The sequence below is a fragment of the Ornithorhynchus anatinus genome, chromosome 5 (genome assembly GCF_004115215.2).
Source record: "Ornithorhynchus anatinus isolate Pmale09 chromosome 5, mOrnAna1.pri.v4, whole genome shotgun sequence".
Classification (NCBI taxonomy): Eukaryota; Metazoa; Chordata; class Mammalia; order Monotremata; family Ornithorhynchidae; genus Ornithorhynchus; species Ornithorhynchus anatinus.
The window spans coordinates 59822906-59843574 of NC_041732.1; the positions used below are offsets into that span (position 1 = coordinate 59822906).

Genomic DNA, 20669 nt, shown 5'->3' on the forward strand with positions numbered 1-20669 from the left:
GGGGGGGGGGGTCACGAGAGAACCTCGGGAAAATCGGGGCCTCGCTGCGGAAATCTTTACTGGGTCCGCACGGTGTTCTGGGTGTTAGAGGTTGAAGCTTAATGCTCCCTAGACTTCGTGTTGTACCTTTACTTTCCCCAAGTCTTTCACGGGTTAAAAAAGAAGGAGCGTGGCCTAATGGAAAGAGCGCGGGCTTGGGTGTCGGAGACCTGAGTTCCAATCTAGGCTCCGCCACCTGCCTGCTGTGGGATCTTGGGCAGATCGTTAAACTTCTGTGTGCCTCAGTTACCTCATCTGTAAAATGGGGGGGTCAAGACCGTTGTAAGCCCCATGAGGGAAGTGGACTGTGTCCAATCTGATTTCCTTGTATCCACCCCAGTGTTTAGTACAGTGCCCGTCACATAGTAAGCGCTTAACAGAGACCGTCTGAAAAAAAAAAAAAAAAAAGGTCGAGACCCAGTAGGGTTACCTGAGGTGCAGTGGGTGGCTTGCCCAAACTCACAAAGCTTGGTCGGTGCGGTTGAGTTGGACTCCAGATCAAAACTTGTTAAACCACACGGAGTCAGATGGAAATTAACGGGCAGACCAAGGAGACTTCGGCGTGGCTCAGTGGAAGGAGCCCGGGCTTGGGAGTCAGAGGTCATGGGTTCTAATCCCAGCTCTGCCGCTTGTCGGCTGTGTGATTTTGGGCAAGTCACTCTACTTCTCTGGGCCTCAGTTACCTCATCTGTCAAATCTGTCAAATAGGGATTAAGACTGTGAGCTCCAACTGGGACAACCTGATCACCTTGTATCCCCCCCAGCGCTTAGAACAGTGCCTGGCACATAGTAAGCGCTTAACAAATGCCATCATTATTATTTGGAGGGTTACTTCAGCTGGGATGGAAAAGAACCGCTCCGGGTAACCGCGCTTTTGGCTTCCTCAGGCCCGCCCGCTGGCACAAAGCCAAGAAGGTGCAGCTGACCCCCGGCCAGACGGAAGTGAAGATAGACTTACCCCTGCCTATCGTGGCCTCCAACCTCATGATTGAATTTGCCGACTTCTATGAAAATTACCAAGCCTCCACAGAGACCCTGCAGTGCCCGCGCTGCAGTGCCTCCGTGCCCGCCAACCCCGGCGTGTGCGGCAACTGTGGGGAGAATGTCTACCAGTGCCACAAGTGCAGGTGAGCGGCCCGGCCCCGGGGAGGACCCCGGTTTCACGGCCCCTCGTGTCGGAAGGACCCCGTCCCCCGCTTCTCCAGGCCGGCTCTCGATCTCGCATCGGGAACCCCAGAGGACCCTCACCGAAATACCTTCCGATGGAGGTGTAGTGCCGGGGAGGAGACTCCCGTGAGGGCAGATGAAGGTGCTGTGTCTGGGACCCAATACACGGTCTTAGCCAAAGCTCCGTAAATTGACCCTGGATCCTTTCAGTTTAGAATTGAAAATAGCTCCGTTCTTACCCGCAAAAGAAGCCAGCTTTGACCCTGCAGGTTCCCGCTCATATGAATGACTGAGGAAGAGGTGGGGAGACGGGAGGGGAGAGCGGTGGTTGGTTTTGCCAGCTCCGTGCATCAGACGTCGAAGTAAGCTCGTGCTAGACCCGGAAACCTAAATTTGCAACCCGGCAGGGGGTCAGAAGCGAGTCCGTGATCAGCCGGGGATAGCGCGTCGTGAAAGGCGGGAGGGAGAGACCGAGGTGGTTCCCGCTGCCGTCCCCGTGACCCACGGTTCCGCAGGCTGACGGCCCTTCGGTGAAACGAAGCAAGAGCAGCCGCTGCTCGGTTCGGCAACCCGGCGGGCTGGGGTCAGAAAGCCGAGGTGCGGAGGAATCCAGGCGGCGCCCAAGCTAGTCGGGGTGGGATTTGTGGGGATCCAGAGGAAGCAGAGCTCGTTCCTTTCTGCCGGATGGCACCACTCTAAAGGCCCCACTCAGACCGTGGCCCGTACGTACGGTTAGGGCCGTGGGGCGGAGCTAAAATGAAAGAGGTTCATTTCGCCTAGTTGTGTGTCTGGGATTGGCCTGTTTATGACCTTCCTTCCTGGCCACCCGAGTGTTCTTCTTTCACAGGTGTCCCCTGGGTGCCGGGAGGCTGATTTAAGTCGGATCTGGTCCCTTCCCCTATGGTTTTTATCTCACCCAATGACCCCTTGCTCACACCAGGTCGATCAACTACGACGAAAAGGATCCATTCCTGTGCAACGCCTGTGGCTTCTGTAAATACGCCCGCTTTGACTTCATGCTGTACGCCAAGCCCTGTTGTGCCGTGGATCCCATCGAGAACGAAGAGGATCGGAAGAAGGTGAGGCCCGGCTCCCTTCACCCGAGCTTCGGTCACCGCGGGCCCTTTCCCCTGGTTGGGACGGGGAGAGAGTCTCGCTGTTTGCCGGGGGTTTCCCCCGCCAGTCGGCACTCAGCGGCTAGGACCAGTGCCGGGGAGCAGTTGCCCTGACTAAACTTGGGAGGAAAGAAATAAGTCAGGGGAACGGCCCCCCCGAGGTTCCCGGGGGTCGCTTCAGCGACGTGGCTGGAACGTCTCCGCGGGCTTATAACCCTAGATTTGAAAAGGTCGAGATCCGGTACCGTCCCGCATCTGTCCGCTAAGGAGCACCCTCTGCGGTGTGTGGCCGGGACGGGGAGGGGTGGGGAATTGGCTGGGTCTTGGTCTCCCCGCCGATCGGTGGCCAACTTTGGCCTGGAATGTAGAGCCCCAGAGACCCTCACCTAATGCACTGCCCAGGTAAGGGAGATGAAATCTATATATATGGAGGTAGCTAATGATTCGGTGCCTACTGGAATCAAAAGGCAGTGCCTAGCCCTAACTGGGGCATTTATTGAGCGCTTGCTCCGTGCAGAGCACTAGAGTAGATACCAGATGGTGTGCTTTAGAGAAGCAGCGTGGCTCAGCGGAAAGAGTGGAAAGAGCACAGGCTTGGGAGTCAGAGGACATGGGTTCTGATCCCGGCTCCGCCACCTGTCTGCTCTGTGACTTTGGGCAAGCCACTTAGCTTCTCTGTGCCTCGGTTCCCTCATCTTGTAAAATGGGGAGTAAGACCCGGAGCCCCACGTGGGACAACCTGATTACCTCGTATCTTCCCCAGCGCTAAGATCAGTGCTTTACACCTAGTAATCGCCTAACAGATGCCATCGTCACCCTCGCTTCGGCCCAGCCCCTGCCCCCATTTTTATAGGTGAGGGAATTGAAGCCCGGAGGGGTTCATGGGACTGGGCCAGAGTCACACGGTGGGCCGGTGGGAGAGCTGGGATTCAAACGTAGGCGTCTCGATTCTCAAGCCAGGCTTCTTTCAGTCGGCCCCCCCGCCCCCCCCCGCCCCCCCCCCCCCCCCCCGCAGAGAGCGGGGCGCCGCCTCTAACGTAACCTCCCGGGCCGCCTCCTTGATTTAGGCCGTGACTAACATCAACACGCTGCTGGACAAGGCCGACCGAGTGTATCATCAGCTGATGGGACACCGGCCCCAGCTGGAGAACCTGCTGTGCAAAGTGAACGAGGCCGCTCCCGAAAAGCCCCAGGTAACGCTGGGGAGCGGGAGAGGGAGGGGGGGGGGGGGGAGGGGCGGGTTCAGACCGTATCTAGGCACAGACCTGAGCCTGGAAGGATTTCTGCCTCTGCATTTGGCTTAGCGCGGAGATTAAACCTGGGCTCTTTCCAGACCGCGCGTCCCCGTTTACTCACGGTCTTGCCCGGGCAGCTCCCGTCGAGCCCCAGGGAAGCACGTTCCCCGAAACCCCGTGTGACGGTCGACTGTTTCCTTCCCTTTGGTCCCTCCTCTCCTGCCGCAAGAGCCGTACCCCGTTAGAGGGTGGGCTCACCCTTCCCCTCCTGCCTAGCCTGCCTGCAATGAGCGGGCACGGCCTTCCCCAGGGCGGCCGCCTGCCGGCGTCAAGCTCTGCCGCTCCTGGGGGCGCGTGGGAGCCCGAAAACCTGTCCCGTCTTTGCCCGTTCACACTGGGAATGGAGCCGAGCGCTAAAGTGGCCGACTGAGGGTCCGTGAGGCCTCAGTGGAGATCCTTCTCTCTCCCCCTCCCCACTCTTCTCTCTCCCCGCCCCGCTCCGACCATCTGTGTTTCAGGATGACGCTGGAAATGCCGGGGGCATCAGCTCCACCTCAGCCAGCGTGAACCGCTACATCCTCCAGCTGGCCCAGGAGTACTGTGGCGACTGCAAGAACTCTTTCGACGAGCTGTCGAAGATCATCCAGGTGTGGGCAGGGGGAGAGCTTCTCTTGGGGAGCAGGGATTTGGGCGTCTTGGAGTGACATCCATTTAAGCAGAGAGTGGGGCCTCCTGGCAGACCGCCCAGGCGCCCTCATCGGCGAGCGCAGGCCCGTAGAGTCCAAGGAAATGCTTTGCCATAGATGTCTGCGATGCTGCCCGTCACCTGCCCGGGGTCGGAGGGCCTGCCCCTCCCGTGGGGTTCGGCGAGAGTGGGGAACTGGTCTTTTCGGTCGATAGAGGTGGCGCGACGCCGGGGAACTGGTCTGTAAAATGGGCGTTGAGTATTCCTTAAAGCGCCTTGAGGTTTTGGAGGGGAGAAGACTGGAGAGCATTAAATATGGTGGAGGACCTCTCCTCTGTTGCAAGTGGATCGGCTGACAAGAGGATACCCCTGTTGCTGGTTTCGCACCTCTTGACTCCGCTTCTCCTCCTCTCCTCCCTTTCTCCCTCCCCCCGGCCCGTTCCCTGCGGGCGGTAGAAAGTGTTTGCCTCCCGGAAGGAACTGTTGGAGTATGACCTCCAGCAGAGAGAGGCAGCTACCAAGTCGTCGCGGACCACGGTGCAGCCCACCTTCACGGCGAGCCAGTACCGGGCCCTGTCCGTCCTGGGCTGCGGCCACACCTCCTCCACCAAGTGCTACGGCTGCGCCTCGGCCGTCACGGAGCACTGCATCACCCTGCTCCGGGCCCTGGCCACCAACCCGGCCCTGCGGCACATCCTCGTCTCCCAGGGGCTCATCCGGGAGCTCTTCGACTACAACCTGCGCCGGGGGGCGGCCGCCATGAGGGAGGAGGTCCGCCAACTCATGTGCCTTCTCACCAGGTCAGGACGTGATCGTAATAATGATAACGATGACAATGACGACGCTGATGATGATGGTGTTTTAAGTGCTTTCTGCGTGACAGGCACTGCTCTAAGCGGTGGGGTAGACACAGGCTAATCAGGTAGGACACGGTCCCTGTCCCACTTCGGGCTCACGGTCCTAATCGCCGTTTTACAGAGGAGGGAACTGAAGCCCAAAGAAGTGAAGTGACTCGGCCGAAGTCACACAGCTGATAAGTGGCAGAGCCGGGATTTGAACCCAGGGCCTTCCGACTCCCAGGCCCGTGCTCTGTCCACTAGACCAGGCTGCTTCCCAGTGGGTGCCGGGCGTTTGGCTGCTGCCGGGTTTGGGGATTGTGGAGAAGGGGATCGCCTTGTCCCGGGCGCCAGGGAAAGCACACATTTTAGCCTGTATTCCCGGCAGATTTAAGCTAGAGCGGATGGATGGGCGGGGCTCAGGTAAGGGGAAGGATAGAAATACGCTCGGCGTGGGCGGGGAGCGTGTCCACCGACTCTGAGTTGCACTCTCCCAAGCGCTTAGTACAGAAATGCCACCGATTGAAGTGAGAGGTGGGAGACCTCAGGGAGAATGGATCAAAACCCAGCGGTCTCATTCGTTGTCCCGGTGCCCGTTCCCTCTCTGACTTCTGCTGAGATGATCCCAAGGAAGCCTCCCAAGAGACGTAGGTCTTGAGAGAGGCGCAGAAGGTAGGAAGAAGATGGATGACGAATCAGTCGGGGGTCGAACAGAGGGTGTAGCTGGCTGGAGTGGAAGGGCCAAGAGGGTGAGGAGGAGAATTTGAGGGGAATCGATTAATCCTATTTATTCGGCACTTGGGTGCGGAGCACTTGCGAGAGTACAGTACGGCAGAGGTGGAAGACAACGTATTCCCCGCCCACAGTGAACCTGCGGTCTAGAGGGGAAGATGAGGAGCGAGAGAACTAAAGCCAGGGGTAGACTGGAGACGGGGGAGCGCGCTCCACCTGCTCTTAGTGGAGTCGGCAGCGTGACGTCGGTGAGAACCTAGTCGGTGATGTGATCAAGCGCTGTCTGTGTAAGGAAGGCCCCGTCCAGGGCCACCACCTTCCCTTACGTGGCCGAGTGCCCTTGGGAACTCCGGAGCAACCGATTCTCACCAGGCCAGGTGGCTGGCTGCGACCCCTGCCCAAACCAGCGAGGTGGTGGCGAGAAGCTTCCGGGTGGGATCCCTTCCCAGACCGGGAGTACCGCGGCGCTCGCACTCATCGCCCCAGGGGGAATACGACCGGCAGGCCCGAGAGAGCGCGAACGGCCACGGCACCCGGCGCCGGAGTCCGGCCGGGTCCTCGATCCTTAAGCCGCGGGACCGAGGCCTCTCCGACCGGAGACTCGGTCCGCGGCGGCGAAGCGTCTCAAGACGGGGGCTTCTGGGGTTTGAGTCGGTTGAGACGGGTTGGCGGAAGGACCCGGTGGGCGTGACGCCTCTCTGATTCCATCCGGTTTCAGGGACAATCCTGAAGCCACCCAGAAAATGAACGACCTGATCATCGGCAAGGTCTCCGCGGCTCTGAAGGGCCACTGGGCGAACCCCGATTTGGTGAGCAGCCGCGTGTTCTCCCCGTTTTCCTCTCCTCTTCCCAACCAGGGCTCTCCCCATTCCCTGCGGCCTCACCTCCGGCCGGGCCCGGCTTACTCCTTCCCCACTCTCCGGCGTCCGTGTGTCGGTGTCTCAGGTGCCGGGGAGGAGGAGGCCCGTAGCGGCTGGTACGCACCGGGGGGCGCAAACCTCGGCCACGTACCCCGGCCCCGCCGGAGCCTCCTTTTAACCCGGAGGCTGCAACCCAGGCGATTCGGGGCCGCTCTGGCATGGCGGAGGCCTGGACTTGGCTTGGACTACAGTCCTCTGGCTATAAGCTCACCGTGGGCAGAGAATGTGTCTGCTCTATAGTTACAGTGTACTCTCCCAGGCGCTTAGTACAACACTCCGCACACAGCAAGCGCTCAATAAATACCATCGACTGCCTGGGGACTGGAGGCCAGATCTTTTCCCCGCAAAGCCGCGCGGAGATTGAGAGGCGAGAGGAGCCACCCCTCCTCCCCGTGGCCTCCGACTCCAGCCCGGGTCTCCCGTTGATGTTCCAGGCCAGCAGCCTCCAGTACGAGATGCTGCTCCTGACCGACTCCATCTCCAAGGAGGACAGCTGCTGGGAACTGAGGCTGCGTTGCGGTGAGTTCTGGGGCGGGACCGGGCTGGGCTCCCGGTAGGGGAGGAACTCCGGGCCCGGAAGAGGAGGCCGACTGTCAGACTCTCGGGCACCTCGGGGGACCACCGTTAGCTCGGAAACTCTCTGTACCCTATTAATCCCGGTCTTTCTCTCTCTCCTCCTCCCCACCAGCCCTCAGCCTTTTCCTAATGGCCGTGAACATAAAAACTCCTGTGGTTGTTGAGAACATCACCCTCATGTGCCTGCGAATTCTACAGAAGCTGATCAAGCCGCCTTCGCCCACCAGCAAGAGAAACAAGGTGCAGAGCGCGTCCTCCGAGAACTGGCTGGGATGATCAGGGCTAACCCGTGCTCCCGCCTCTTGGCTCTCACCGATTCTCTCTCTCTCTCTCTCTCTGTCCCGCCCCCGTCCTTCTTTTAATTTTTGCGCTCTTGCCTCGGCATCACTCTCCCCAGCGGTGTGGTAAAAGAACATTTTCAGGAATTGACTGCAGCCGTTCAGCCCGGTTTGCACTGAGCTTCCGAAGACTCGGGCCGATCTGCCCCGTGGGGTTTGGGGGGTTTTTTTATTATCTGTTAAGCACTTACTAATAATAATGTTGGTATCCGTCAAGCGCTTACTACGTGCAGAGCACTGTTCTAAGCTCTGGGGGTAGACACAGGGTAATCAGGTGGTCCCACCTGAGGCGCACAGTCTCAGTCCCCATTTGACAGATGAGGTAATTGAGGCACAGAGAAGTGAAGTGACTTGTCCACAGACACGCGGCTGACAGGCGGCAGAGCCGGGATTCGAACCCACGACCTCCGACTCCCAGGCCCGGGCTCTTGCCACTGAGCCACGCTGCTTCTCTAGTAATGTTGGTATTTGTTAAGGGCTTACTATGTGCAGAGCAGTGTTCTAAGCGCAGGGGGAGGGAGATACAGGGTAATCAGGCCGTCCCACGCGAGGCTCACGGTGAATCCCCATTTTACAGATGGGGTAACTGAGGCACAGAGAAGTTAAGTGACTCGCCAGCAGTCACACGGCTGACAAGCGGCAGGACCGGGATTGAAACCCATGACCTCTGACTCCCAAGCCAGGGCTCTTTCCGCTGAGCCACGCTGCTTGTCTAGAGAAGTAACACGGGCTAGTGGACAGAGGATAGAGGATAGAGAAGCAGCGTGGCTCAGTGGAGAGAGCCCGGGCTTTGGAGTCAGAGGTCATGAGTTCGAATCCCGGCTCTGCCACTCGTCAGCTGTGTGACTGTGGGCGAGTCACTTCACTTCTCTGGGCCTCAGTTCCCTCATCTGTAAAATGGGGATTAAGACTGTGAGCCCCATGTGGGACAACTTGGTTCCCCTATGTCCACCCCAGCGCTTGGAACAGTGCTCGGCACATAGTAAGCGCGTAACAAATACCAACATTATTATCATTAGCGCACGAGCCAAGGCCTGCTGTGTGACCTTGGCCAAGTCACCTATCTTCAGTCGCCCCATCTGTAAACTGGGGGTTAAGACTGTGGGCCCCGTTTGGGATGTGGCCTGTGTCCAACCCAGTTAGCCTGTATCTGCTCCAGCGCCTAGGTCCTGGCACAGTGTAAAACCTTAACAAATGCTATCAAAAAAGCACTGTTCTAAATGCTGGGGTAGATCCACATTAACCAGGTAGGACACGGTCCCTGTCCCACATGGACTCACGGTCTAATAACAATAATAATGACAATAATGTTGGTATTTGTTAAGCGCTTACTATGTGCAGCGCACTGTGCTAAGCGCTGGGGGAGATACAGGGGAATCGGGTCGTCCCACGGGAGGCTCACAGTGAATCCCCATTTTACAGATGAGGTAACTGAGGCACAGAGAAGTGAAGTGACTCGCCAGCAGTCACACAGCTGACAGGCGGCAGGACCGGGAGTCGAACCCATGACCTCTGACTCCCAAGCCCGGGCTCTTTCCACCGAGCCACGCTGCTTCCTGTTGAGCCACGCTGCTTGGAGGGAGAACAGAAAGTGAATCCCCGTTTTCCATTTGAGGAAACTGAGGCCCGGAGAAGTGACGTGCCTTGCCCGTGGTCACACAGCAGGCAGGTGGTGGAGCTGGGATTAGAACCCGGGCCCTCTGACTCCTAGGCCCGTGGTTTTCAGATGAAGTCTAACCGGAGCTTCTGTGGTTGGTAGATCGGTGACCGGCCACGGAGAGCCCGAAGTAATTCTTCCCTCCCCCGAGGTTGTGAGGAAACAAGCATATCGGTGCCCGGTGTTTCAGATCTAGTTGCCTGTGGTCTGGTAGATCCCATTTCTCCCTCTGTGGCAGAGAATTGGAGCTGTTTAGGTAACGCCTAGTGGAAAGAGCCCGGGCCCGGGTTCTAATCCCGGCTCCGCCGCTTGTCTACCGCGTGACCTCGGACAAGTCACTTCACTTCTCTGGCCCTCAGTCCCCTCCTGTAAAGTTAGGATTCGATACTTGTTCCCCCTCCAACTTAGACCGTGAGCCCCAGTCGGGACCTGATTGACACGTATTCACTTGGGAAGCGGTGTGGCCCTATGGAAAGAGCGCAGGCCTGGGAGTCGGAGGGCCTGAGTTTTCATCCCCGCTCCGCGCTCGTTTTGAAACCGTCGTCCCCTTTGCCTTCCTGACCGCAGGACGTCCCCGTGGAGGCTCTGACCACGGTCAAGCCCTACTGCAACGAGATCCACGCCCAGGCTCAGCCGTGGCTCAAAAGAGATCCCAAAGCCTCGTACGAGACGTGGAAGAAGTGCCTGCCAGCCAGAGGTGCGCCTTTCTCCTTAAGATGGCTCCGTCCCGGCCCCCCACCCCCACCCCGGAGCCCCCCCCTCCGGCCCCCCTCTCCCCCGCTCCCTCTCCAGCCGCCCACCCCGCCGACCTCCTGGGCGGAGGTCTCTCCCTGACCTTTCTCCACGTCGTAGGGGTGGACGCCAACGGGAAACCGCCCAGCAGAGCGGAGCTTCGCCAGTTGTACCTGTCGGAGAAATACACGTGGAGATGGAAGCAGTTCATGAGCAGGCGGGGGAAGAGGACCTCCCCGCTGGACCTCAAGCTGGGACACAACAACTGGCTGCGGCAGGTGGGGCCGCCGTCCCGCCGCTCCCCGCTCCTCCGGGGAGATGGGGAACCTCCGCTCCGGCTCCCCGACTCGCCCCGTCCCCTGCACCCGCCCGAGCCTGGCTCCTTGTCGGGTCGCCTGCCGCGTCCACCCCCTTCCTCCCCCTTCCCCCCGGTGGAGCCGGCCCCGGGTAAACCCGGCCTCTGCCCGCCGGCGCCTCCGGGTTCCCTTCCTTCCTCCGCTCTGCTTCTGCTGGCTCCGGGTCTCGGGTCGCTGGAAGGGCACGGCCTTTCCACTCGGGCCCTTAGCCTGTGAGCCCCCATTTGGACTGGGCCTGACCCCGTTAATTCGCATCCACCTCAGCACTTAGGCCAGTGCTCCACACAGAGTAAGCGCCGACCAACAGTAACGGCTGCCACACGATTGCGTACCCTGGGAGACTCTTTCCGGGACTGGGGGCTATCGGGGGCCAGCTGATGATCTCTGATCTTTTCTTCGGATCAGCGTGAGACCCGGGTGATGAGGGGAAGGGCGGTGATGGACGGCAGACTGAGCCCCGTGGCGTTTTTCTCCTCCTTGGGCACCCCAGGTTCTGTTCACCCCCGCTACCCAGGCGGCGCGCCAGGCGGCCTGCACCATCGTGGAAGCTCTGGCGACCATCCCTAGCCGCAAGCAACAGGTCCTGGACCTCCTCACCAGGTACGGGCCTGGGAGCACAGCCGTCTTCCCCCTTCCCCACCCCCCGACACCACACCACTCCCCCTTCGGCTTGTGGAGGTTTTAGGGAGCCGAGCTAGCGGGACGGGCTGCGGGTGCTCCTGGGCCCCGGAGCGGTTGTTATTTGAAAGACCCAAACCAGCGTTGATTTGGGGGTGTTGGGAAATTCATTGCCCCAGGGCAACTTAAGGGCTGTGACGTGTGGGAGGGTCACCCAGTCTTCTCACTCGATTTTGTTAGAAGGCTTACGGTCTTCCCTGGCGACAGCCCTGAGAGGAAGCTTTGGCTGCGTATTCCCGTTTTTCTCACGGAAAAACTGAGGCCCCCGTGAGTGATAGTGGCTTGCCCCTAGTGCTGTTTATTCCCTGTAGGCTGGTTCTGGGATTTGAACTCCCAAACTCTGGGTTTCTTTAATGGTCTTCGGAACCACCCCCCCCCCAGAAGCACCCTCCCACTCTCAGGCCTCCCGTCCCCCGCACCTTCCTGCTCCGGTCAATTCCCTCGTGGAGTCGGGAAGCGAGGGTCTCATCTTTTGTCTGTTCTGAGTTTCCCTCCGGGATCTGTGAGCTCCAAAGTGCTCCTTGGTCTCCTAGGCTTCTTACTGAGTCTTACCTTCCCTCCCCTCACCCCCGACTCTTTCTCACTGACCAGTTACCTGGACGAGCTGAGCATCGCGGGGGAATGTGCAGCCGAGTACCTGGGTCTGTATCAGAAGCTCATCAAGCCTGCACACTGGAAGGTGTACCTGGCAGCCAGGGGAGTCCTGCCCTATGTCGGCAACCTCATCACAAAGGTATCCCTTGCCCCGCTACCCCCGAAAGCTTGGGGCAGGACAGCCTAGTGGTTTGAGCACGGTCCTGGGAGTCAGAAGGACCTGTTCTAATCCCGGCTCCGCCACCTCATCCAATCATATTTATGGAGCACTTACTGTGTGCAGAGCAGTGTACTGAGTGCTTGGGAAAGCACAGTACGGCAGTAAAGAGAGACGGTCCCTGCGCACGATGAGCTCACAGTCTAGAGGCTGCAAGACGGGCATCAAAATAAAGAAATAAAATTACAGGCGTATACATAAGTGCTGTGGGGTGGGGAGAGCGGGTAAGAGCAAAGGGAGCAGGTCACGGCGACGCAGAAGGGAGTGGGAGATGAGAAAAAGTGGGGCTTAGTCTGGGAAGGCCTCTTGGAGGAGATGGGCCTTCAGAAAGGCTTTGAAGAGGGGGAGAGTAATTGGCGGAATTGAGGAGGGAGGGCGTTTCAGGCCAGAGGTGGGACCTGGGTCCGGGGACGTGACCTTGGGCAAATCACTTCACTTCTCTGTGCCTCATCAACCTCATCCGTAAAATGGGGATTAAGATCGTGAGCCCCATATGGGCGGGGACTGTCTCCAACTCAATTTGCTGGTATCCAGCCCATCACCCTAGCACAGTGCCCGGCGCGTCGTAAATCCTTAACAGATTCCACAGTTATAACCACCACCTTCCTGTAACCCTCTAGCTGTTTTCAGAGCACTTCTCGTTGTAGGAACCCACGTGGCTGGGCTGAGGCAGTAGCTTGCATATCGCCAGCTCCGGGGGAGGAAGCGTGTCTCCTGCGCCTCTCTGCCACTAAGGCATCTGGGCCCAGAACCGCCAGGTGTCCGTGGTTTGGGAGAAGCTCCGTTGAGTGTCCGGCCCCGGCGAAGAATAGGATGGAAATTTCTCTGATGTCACGGTTCAGACATCTTGACTGGAACCTTTGGAAGGAAAGTTCCGTATATGGCCATCTTTGATGTGCGTTAAATTAAGAGCTTGGTCTGGTCATCTGACCAGATTTTCCCGGGGTGGTGAAAGAGACGGAATGGTGCCGGCTCTCTCTGGCCATTCCTTTGACGTGGCGACCATTTCAAGTGGCTAGTAAATGTCCATAAGCCCTCAGAATCAATCAGTCCGTCGTATTTGAGTACTTAGCATGTGCAGAGCGCTTTACTAAGCCCTTGGGAGAGTACAATACAGCAGAATTTAGCAGACAACACGTTCCCTGCCCATAATGAGCAGAAAAGAAAGAGAGGGTGAGTAAAACCGACTAGAGGTGTCAAAGTGAGTCTCCGGTGTAAGAACTGTACGGGCAGGTTAAGCCTACTGTCACCCTGTTCCTTTCAGCTTCGGGTGGTGATCGTTGAGCTCGGTATTAGTCCCTGTTACCCTGACGGTTTTTTGTGTCCTTCCAGGAAATAGCCCGTTTGCTGGCCCTGGAAGAAGCCACCCTGAGCACCGACCTGCAGCAGGGCTACGCCCTCAAGAGCCTCACAGGTACAACAGCCCAAGCCCCGTATCGAGGTTCTTCTCCCGCTCCCTTAGTCACGTGCCAGTGGGACCGTTGAAACCGTCAGGCGTGATCTCCCTAAAATCTCCCCTGCGCTTCTCCCACCCCACCCTCCTTCTGCCCCCTCTCCGGATCGCCCATCCTTTCCAGCGGTATCTCAAGAGAAGACCTCCCCGCCTCCTCTTGGTCCACCCCCTCCATTCGCACCGCCGATCCCATCCTTTTGTATCTTATTAAAACCCTTGCCCCTCCCTGACTGCCATCTTCAACTGTTCGCTCTGCAGTGCCTTCATCTTCAGTGCCTTTAAACACGCTTATGCATCCCCTATCGTACAAAAAAAAAAATCCTCCCTTGACCCCACGACTCCCTCCGGTGATCCACCCCATCTCCTTCCTACCATTCCTCTCCGAACTCCTCGAGGAGAAATTGTCTACACCTGCCGCCTCCACTTCTCTCCTCCAGTTTTCTCCTTGCCCCCCTGTAATCCTGCTTCAGTCCCCTTCACTCCATGGACAGTTGCCCTCTCCAAGGTCACCAACGACCTCCTCCTCGCCAGATCCGGCGGCTTCCACTCCATCCTGAACCTCCTCCGCCTTCCAGCTGCCTCGGAGACTGTGGGCCACCCCTTCTCCTGGAAACACAGTCTAGCTTCACTGATATTGGCCCCCCCCCCCCCCCCCCCCCCCCCCCCCCCCCGGCTCTGCACCTAACTCTGTGACTGCTCCTTCTCCGTCTCTTTGGCTGGTTCCTTCTCTTTCTCCCGCCCTCTAACCGTGGGAATCCCTCAAGATGCAGTTGAAGCTCCCCATCATCCAATCAATAGTATCTGTTGAGTGCTTACTGTGTGCAGAGCACTGTACTAACCGCTTGGGAGAGTACAGTACAACAGAGTTGGTAGACACGTTCCTTGCCCACAGAGAAGTAGCGTGGCTTAGTGGATGACGTGAGGGCCTGGGAGTTAGAGGCCTAATCCCTGCAACACCGCTTGTGGGCTGGGTGATCTTGGGCAAGTCACCTCATTTCTCTGTGCCTTGTCACCTCATCTGTAAAAAGGGGATTAAGACTGGGAGCTCCGTGTGGGACAGGGACTGTGTCCAACCTGGTTAGCTTGTATCTACTCCAGCGCAGAGCACTGTTCTAAGTGCTTGGGAGAGTTAAAAAAACAACAGAAATAGCAGACACATTCCCTGCCCATGATATTACAGTCTAAAGGGTGAGCCAGACATTAGTATGAATAACTAATTTATAATAAATTAAAGATATGTACGTAAGGGCTGTGGGGTTGGGGGTGGGGCGAATATTAACTGTCCAGAGGTCACGGAGCCTTAATGGAAATATTGTAAATATCAATATATGTACATAAATGCCGTGGCTGGGAATGCGGGGGGGGGGGGGGGGCCAATACCGAGTACCCGAAGGCTACAGATCCCCTTATATTCTATATCTACACTCACTCCCTCGGAGACCTCATTCACCACCATGGCTTTATTTATTACCATCTCTACACGGATGATTCCCAAATCTACCTCTCCAGCCCTGACCTCTCTCCTCCTCTGCAGTCTCACATTTCCTCCTGCCCTCAAGACCTCTCTACTTGGCCGTCCCCATGACAACTCAAACTTAACGTGTCGAAAACCGAACTCCCCATCTTCGCACCCAAACCCGTCCTTCTCCTGGCTTTCCCATCACTGTAGATGGCACCACCATCCTCCCGGTCTCACGAGCCTGTAACCCTGGCATTATTCTTGACTCATCTCTCATTCACCTCACATATTCGGTCTGTCACCAAATCCCATTAGTTCTGCCTTTACAACATCTCCAGAATTCACCCCTTCCTCTCCATCCAAACTGCTTTCCAAGCACTTGTGTCCCTCCTCGAGTATTGTATCAGCTGTCCTCCCTCCCTCCCATCTCTTCCTTCTCCAGTCCATGCTTCACTCTGGTGCTCAGATCATTTTTCTAAAAATATCACTCAATCCCTGTCTCCCTGCGTTTCAATGATCGTCTATCCATCTTCTCATCCAACAGAAACTCCTTACCTCTCTATCGACTTTAATAATAATTGAGGTATTTTCACTCCAAAATTGTGGCTTTTTCAGTCAGCTCTCCCCCTCTCACCTCACAGATCTCCTAAATCCAGACTGCACACTTCACTCCCCTAGCACCCACCTAACTTACTGTACCTCGATCTTGCCCATCTCACTGCCAATCTGATGGCCATGCTCACCCTCCTCCACCCCACCCCCTCTGAAACCCCGTCTCTATATCCTTTACACGACTGCCGTCACCATCTTCAATCCCCACCAAAATCATGTCCTCCAAGAGGTCTTCCCCGAGTAAAGCGTCGCTTTCCCTCTTCGATCTCTCTTCCGAGTCACCTATTCACTTGAGTCTGTTTCCAGAGAAGCGGCACGGCTCAGTGGAAAGAGCCCGGGCTCGGGAGTCAGGGGTCGTGGGTTCTAATCCCAACTCTATCGATCGTCAGCTGTGTGACTTTGGGCAAGTCACTTCACTTCTCTGCGCCTCAGTTCCCTCATCTGTAAAAGGGGGATTAAGACCGTAAGCCCTGTGTGGGACAACCTGATTTACCTTCCATCTACCCCAGCGCTTAGAACAGTGCTTGGCACATAAGCGCTTAACGAGTACCATCATTAATATTATTATTATTCCCCTTCAGCACTTTGAAATTTGCCCCTCAGCAATTAGGAGTGCGTATTTATAATGGATATATATATATATATCCATCTGAAACTTCTTTGAATGTCCGTCTCCCCTTTTAGTCTGTAAAACTCCTTTTAGTCAGGGATCGTGTCTACCTACCTCATTGTACTCTCCCAATAGCAACAAAAATAGTAATAATGGTATTTGACAAGGCCAAGCACCCTTCTAGGTGGTGGGGTAGATGCAAGGTAATCAGGTTGTCCCACGTGGGGCTCACAGTCTTAATCCCTATTTTACAGACGAGGTGACTGAGGCACAAAGAAGTGAAGTGGCTTGCCCAAGGGTCACAGCAGACAAGTGGCAGAGGCGGGGTTAGAACCCACACCCTCTGAGTCCCAAGCCCGGGCTCTTGCCACTGAGCCATGCTGCTTCCCAAAGACTTAGTGCTGCGCACACAGTAAACGCTCATTAAACACCTGGATTAACGGGAGGAATGATTGAACTGAAGCTTCTCAAGGCCAGAGGATTCCATTGTCGGTTCTCCATCCTCACCTTCCACCCTGAAGCCTTGTTTTCCCCTCTTTGTCTGGGAACTTCTCCCCTGCCATCACGTTCCTTGGGACCTGCGACGTCCCACGGCCCGACGACCCGGTTAACTGTGTTTCACGTCCCCCACAGGTCTCCTCTCCTCCTTCGTTGAGGTGGAGTCCATCAAACGACACTTCAAAAGCCGCCTGGTGGGCACCGTGCTCAACGGCTACCTGTGCTTGCGCAAGCTGGTGGTCCAGAGGACCAAACTGATCGATGAGACCCAGGACATGCTGTTGGAGATGCCTGAGACATGACTACAGTAGCCCTGGGGCGGCCGGGGGCTGGGGGCCTCGGCGACCCCCTCCGTGGGGGTGACTGCCCTCGTGGCTTTCGGGGCGCCGTGCCCAGATTTGTTCGTCCCCCAAAATGGAGGCTCTCTGAAGTCTGTCCCATCTCGTGTCTCATTCCTCCTGAAATCCCGTTTTGCCCCCAGTGCTCCAAATGAGTAGCTAGTCCCCCTGCTTGGAGCCCAAGCCTGGCAACTCATTTAATCGAGAGTGCCCGGCAGGTAGTGTATTTTTTCAAGAGTCTCCTGAAGCGGAAGAATTTCGGTGGCAGCATTTGCACGCAGTAAGCACTCAATAAATACAGCTGAGTGAACCAGTTGGAGTCCTCCCCCAGACCCATCCGTTCCTCTTGCTCCCGGCAGGTACAGAATCCGAAACGAAGGCTTTCATGGCTGTGTGTATCGAAACGGCCAAGCGCTACAGCTTAGACGACTACAGGACACCCGTCTTCATCTTCGAGAGGCTTTGCAGCATCATCTACCCTGTAAGTGAGCAAGGGCCCGCGGGAGGACTGTTAACCCACCCCCACTCCCTCCGTCGGCCCCGTCCCCTCCGGCAGCTCTTTGCCGATCTCGGCCTTCCCGGCCACACCCCTTTCAGTGCCTCGTCTTTCCGTGACGGCTCTGTCTCCCGCACTCGAGACACGCCTCACGGTGACACCGCAGGCAGCGGCCGCCCTCCGGCCCCCAGAGCCTAGCCCCTCAATGATGGGGTGTGGCTTTGGGGAATCCCAGTGCCGCCGCTTGTCAGCTCTTTGACCTTGGGTGAGTCACTTCCCTTCTCGGCGCCTCAGTCTCCTCATCTTCAAAATGGGCATTCAGAGGCCGTTCTCCCTCCTACTTAAGACTGTGAGTCCCAGGTGGGACGGGGACTGGGTCCGACCCGATTATCTCGAATCTACCCCGGGGCTTAGAACAGCGCTTGACACAGACGAAGGGCTTGACAAATGCCAGCATCATGGAGATGATAATATTAATGACGACGATGATGATAATCATCATCTTCGATGCCATTTAGTCGTCATCTGAAGTGACACCTAACTGCAGCAGTCTCATGGTTTTCTTTGTGCTCTCAGCGAGAACCCCTAAGCACTGCCTTGGGGCTACAGTTTAATCAGTTCAACTAGATTAGACTGATTAAATTACAGATCGAGTACAGTCGATTAGCCTGTAAGCCCGTCAGTGGGCAGGGATTGTCTCTATCCGTTGCCGAATTGTCCATTCCAAGCGCTTAGTACAGTGCCCTGCACGTAGTAAGTGCTCAATCAATACTGTTGAATGAATGAATGAATAATCAGGGCCAGTCATTCATTTGATGGTACTTAATGAGCACTTACTGTGTACAGAGCATATACTGAGCCCTTGGGAAGAACAATTCAGCAACAAATAGAGACGATCCCTGCCCGCGACGGACTCAGGTTCTAGAAGGGGGGAGGCAGACATACATCAAAACGAGTAAAGAGGCATCAGTATAAATAAATAGAATTAGGTAGATATGTGCACATCATTAATAAAATAAACAGAACACACCCAAGCGCTGTGGGGCGGGGAGGGGTGGAGCGGAGGGAGCGAGTGGGGGCTCCTCGCAGAGGAAAAGGGGAGCTTAGTTCGGGAAGTCCTCCTGGACACCATTTCTTTCTAATGGCATTCCGTTGCTACCTTGGTTCAGCTGTTAGAGAATAGGAATTGGGTCTTGAGGTGGGTGGCATGAACCGAGGATCTCTTTCTCCTCCTTCACCTTCCTGCGTATGTTTCCCTGCCATGGAGTAAGAAGGGTTTGGGGGCTATGACCCAAAAGATCCCCTCCCTCTAGCCAAGAGAGCGGCAGACCGGAATTTCCAGCCTCAGGGACGGCGGCAGCGTGGCTGCTGCACACGACAGAGAAAGGCCTACTTAGTGCGCTCACGAAGGGACCGATGTCAATCATGGTATTCCCTGTCCGATCGGAGCGTGGTATAAGGAACACCGGGGCCTGCCATTTTGTCCTCGTCTCTCTCCGTATCTCTCCATTAGTGTGTAATTGAGCACTTGACACACAGAAGCACTCAAAAAATTCCACTGCTGGATCCATTCCTCCTCGCAGCGCCAACATTTGCCTCAGTGATCGAATACTATCAGGATTTATTTTATTGTCTTTTAAAACTACGTAGACTTCAGCCACTCCTACCCTGTCCGATCCTAGTTTCCTCTGACTTCTCTGTGGCCACTGCTGAAAAACGGCCGTGTGACCTTGGTCAAGTCACTTAACTTTTATGTGCCCCAGTTACCTCGTCTGTGAAACGAGGATTAAGACGGTGAACCCCGTGTGGGACTTGGACCGTGTCCAACCTGACTAGCTTGTTTCTACCCCAGCGCTTAGTACAGTGCCTGGTCCCTAGGGAGAGCTAAATAAAGGCCTTTAAAAGAAACAACAAAAAACGAAACCGCATCTTGCGGATAAGAGCGTAGTCCAGTGCTCTGCACGCAGTAAGCCCCCACTCGCCCAGAGGATCGAGTAATGTGTCGGATCGTCCCTCGCCTTGCCCGTCTCTGTCCATAGGAGGAGAACGAGGTGACGGAGTTCTTTGTGACCCTGGAGAAGGATCCCCAGCAGGAAGACTTTTTGCAGGGCAGAATGCCCGGCAACCCCTACAGCAGCAACGAGCCGGGCATCGGCCCCCTAATGAGGGACATCAAAGAACAAGATCTGCCAAGGACTGCGACCTCGTGGCCCTCCTGGAGACGACAGTGGAATGGAGGTGACGGGCGGGCGCGGGTGCCGAAGCCGGCGGGGGCGCGGGCCGGTGGCGGAAGTGGGGAGCGGCGGGTGGGTGGCATCCAAAGTGGCAGAGTAGCAAGAAGTCAGCAAGAGGGAAGCAGCGTGGCCTAGAAGATAGAGCGTGGGCCTGGGAGTCAGAAGACGACAGTAGTATTTGATAAGAGCCTCCTATGTACTAAGCCCTGGGACGGATACCAAACAGATTGGACACAGTCCCTATCCCACATGGGGCTCACAGTCTCAAGGAAGGGCCTGGATTCTAATCCCAGCTGCACCACTTGGGCAAGTCGCTTACCTTCTCTGTGCCTCAATTGCCTCATCTGTCAAATGGGGACGAAGACGGAGCCCTCGTGGGACATGGACTGTGTCCAACCCGAGAACCGTGTTTCTACCCCAGTAGTTAGTGCTATGCCTGGCACGTAGTAAGCGCTTAACAAATTCCATTTTTTTAAAAAAAGACCACATCACCTGGCTAGTAATATCGGCTCTCTTGGGCATGCCTATTCTATACTTGGGCAAGTTTGACTTTTAGGAATATTTCACCGTCCTTTTTTCGCTCCAAGTAGGAAGGTGAGAAGATTGGAGAGCCATCAGATACTTGTCCCAAAGTCGGTTACGGGTCAGGAGCGGGAGAACTTTGAATCCATGACAGACCCTCAGTATCATTAATAGAGTTAACTCTCATCGATCAGTCAACCGATCAGTGGCATTTATTGAGTGCCTACTATGTGCAGAGCGCGGTACTAAGTGCTTGGGAGAGTACAATACAACTCTCATTTGGGGGTTATTGGGAAGAGCACGGTTTTCCAGAGTGTGGAGTTCACTCTTTTTTCAACTTCTTCCTCCAGCTGTTAGTCAACAATAAGATCATCAGCTTGGACCTTCCCGTGGCCGAAGTTTACAAGAAGGTCTGGTGCCCAACAAACGAGGTACGTGCTCGGGGCGTTGGCCCTCCTCGTATTCATCCGCCGAGAGTCGGGAGCTCTGGAGTGTCCGGTCAGTCCTATTTATTGAGTCCCTATGGTGGGCAGAGAGCTGCATTGTGCTCCTTGGGGGCCATACAGCAGA

The 20669-nt window shown here is 56.4% G+C and overlaps 1 protein-coding gene across 1 annotated transcript in view; it reads left to right on the forward strand.

The window, feature by feature from the left end:
- Window positions 1-20669, forward strand: part of UBR4 (ubiquitin protein ligase E3 component n-recognin 4) — a gene marked incomplete at its 5' end in the record, with an annotated part of 148943 nt that overhangs the window by 102920 nt on the left and 25354 nt on the right. The window contains 19 exon segments of the mRNA XM_029064851.2: window positions 927-1166; window positions 2147-2285; window positions 3389-3514; window positions 4075-4203; window positions 4698-5041; window positions 6528-6618; window positions 7164-7248; window positions 7418-7545; window positions 9868-9997; window positions 10153-10310; window positions 10879-10988; window positions 11658-11799; window positions 13210-13291; window positions 16645-16807; window positions 17196-17328; window positions 19383-19520; window positions 19523-19559; window positions 19562-19581; window positions 20450-20530. Of these exon segments, the coding sequence (XP_028920684.2) occupies window positions 927-1166; window positions 2147-2285; window positions 3389-3514; window positions 4075-4203; window positions 4698-5041; window positions 6528-6618; window positions 7164-7248; window positions 7418-7545; window positions 9868-9997; window positions 10153-10310; window positions 10879-10988; window positions 11658-11799; window positions 13210-13291; window positions 16645-16807; window positions 17196-17328; window positions 19383-19520; window positions 19523-19559; window positions 19562-19581; window positions 20450-20530 (2476 nt within the window).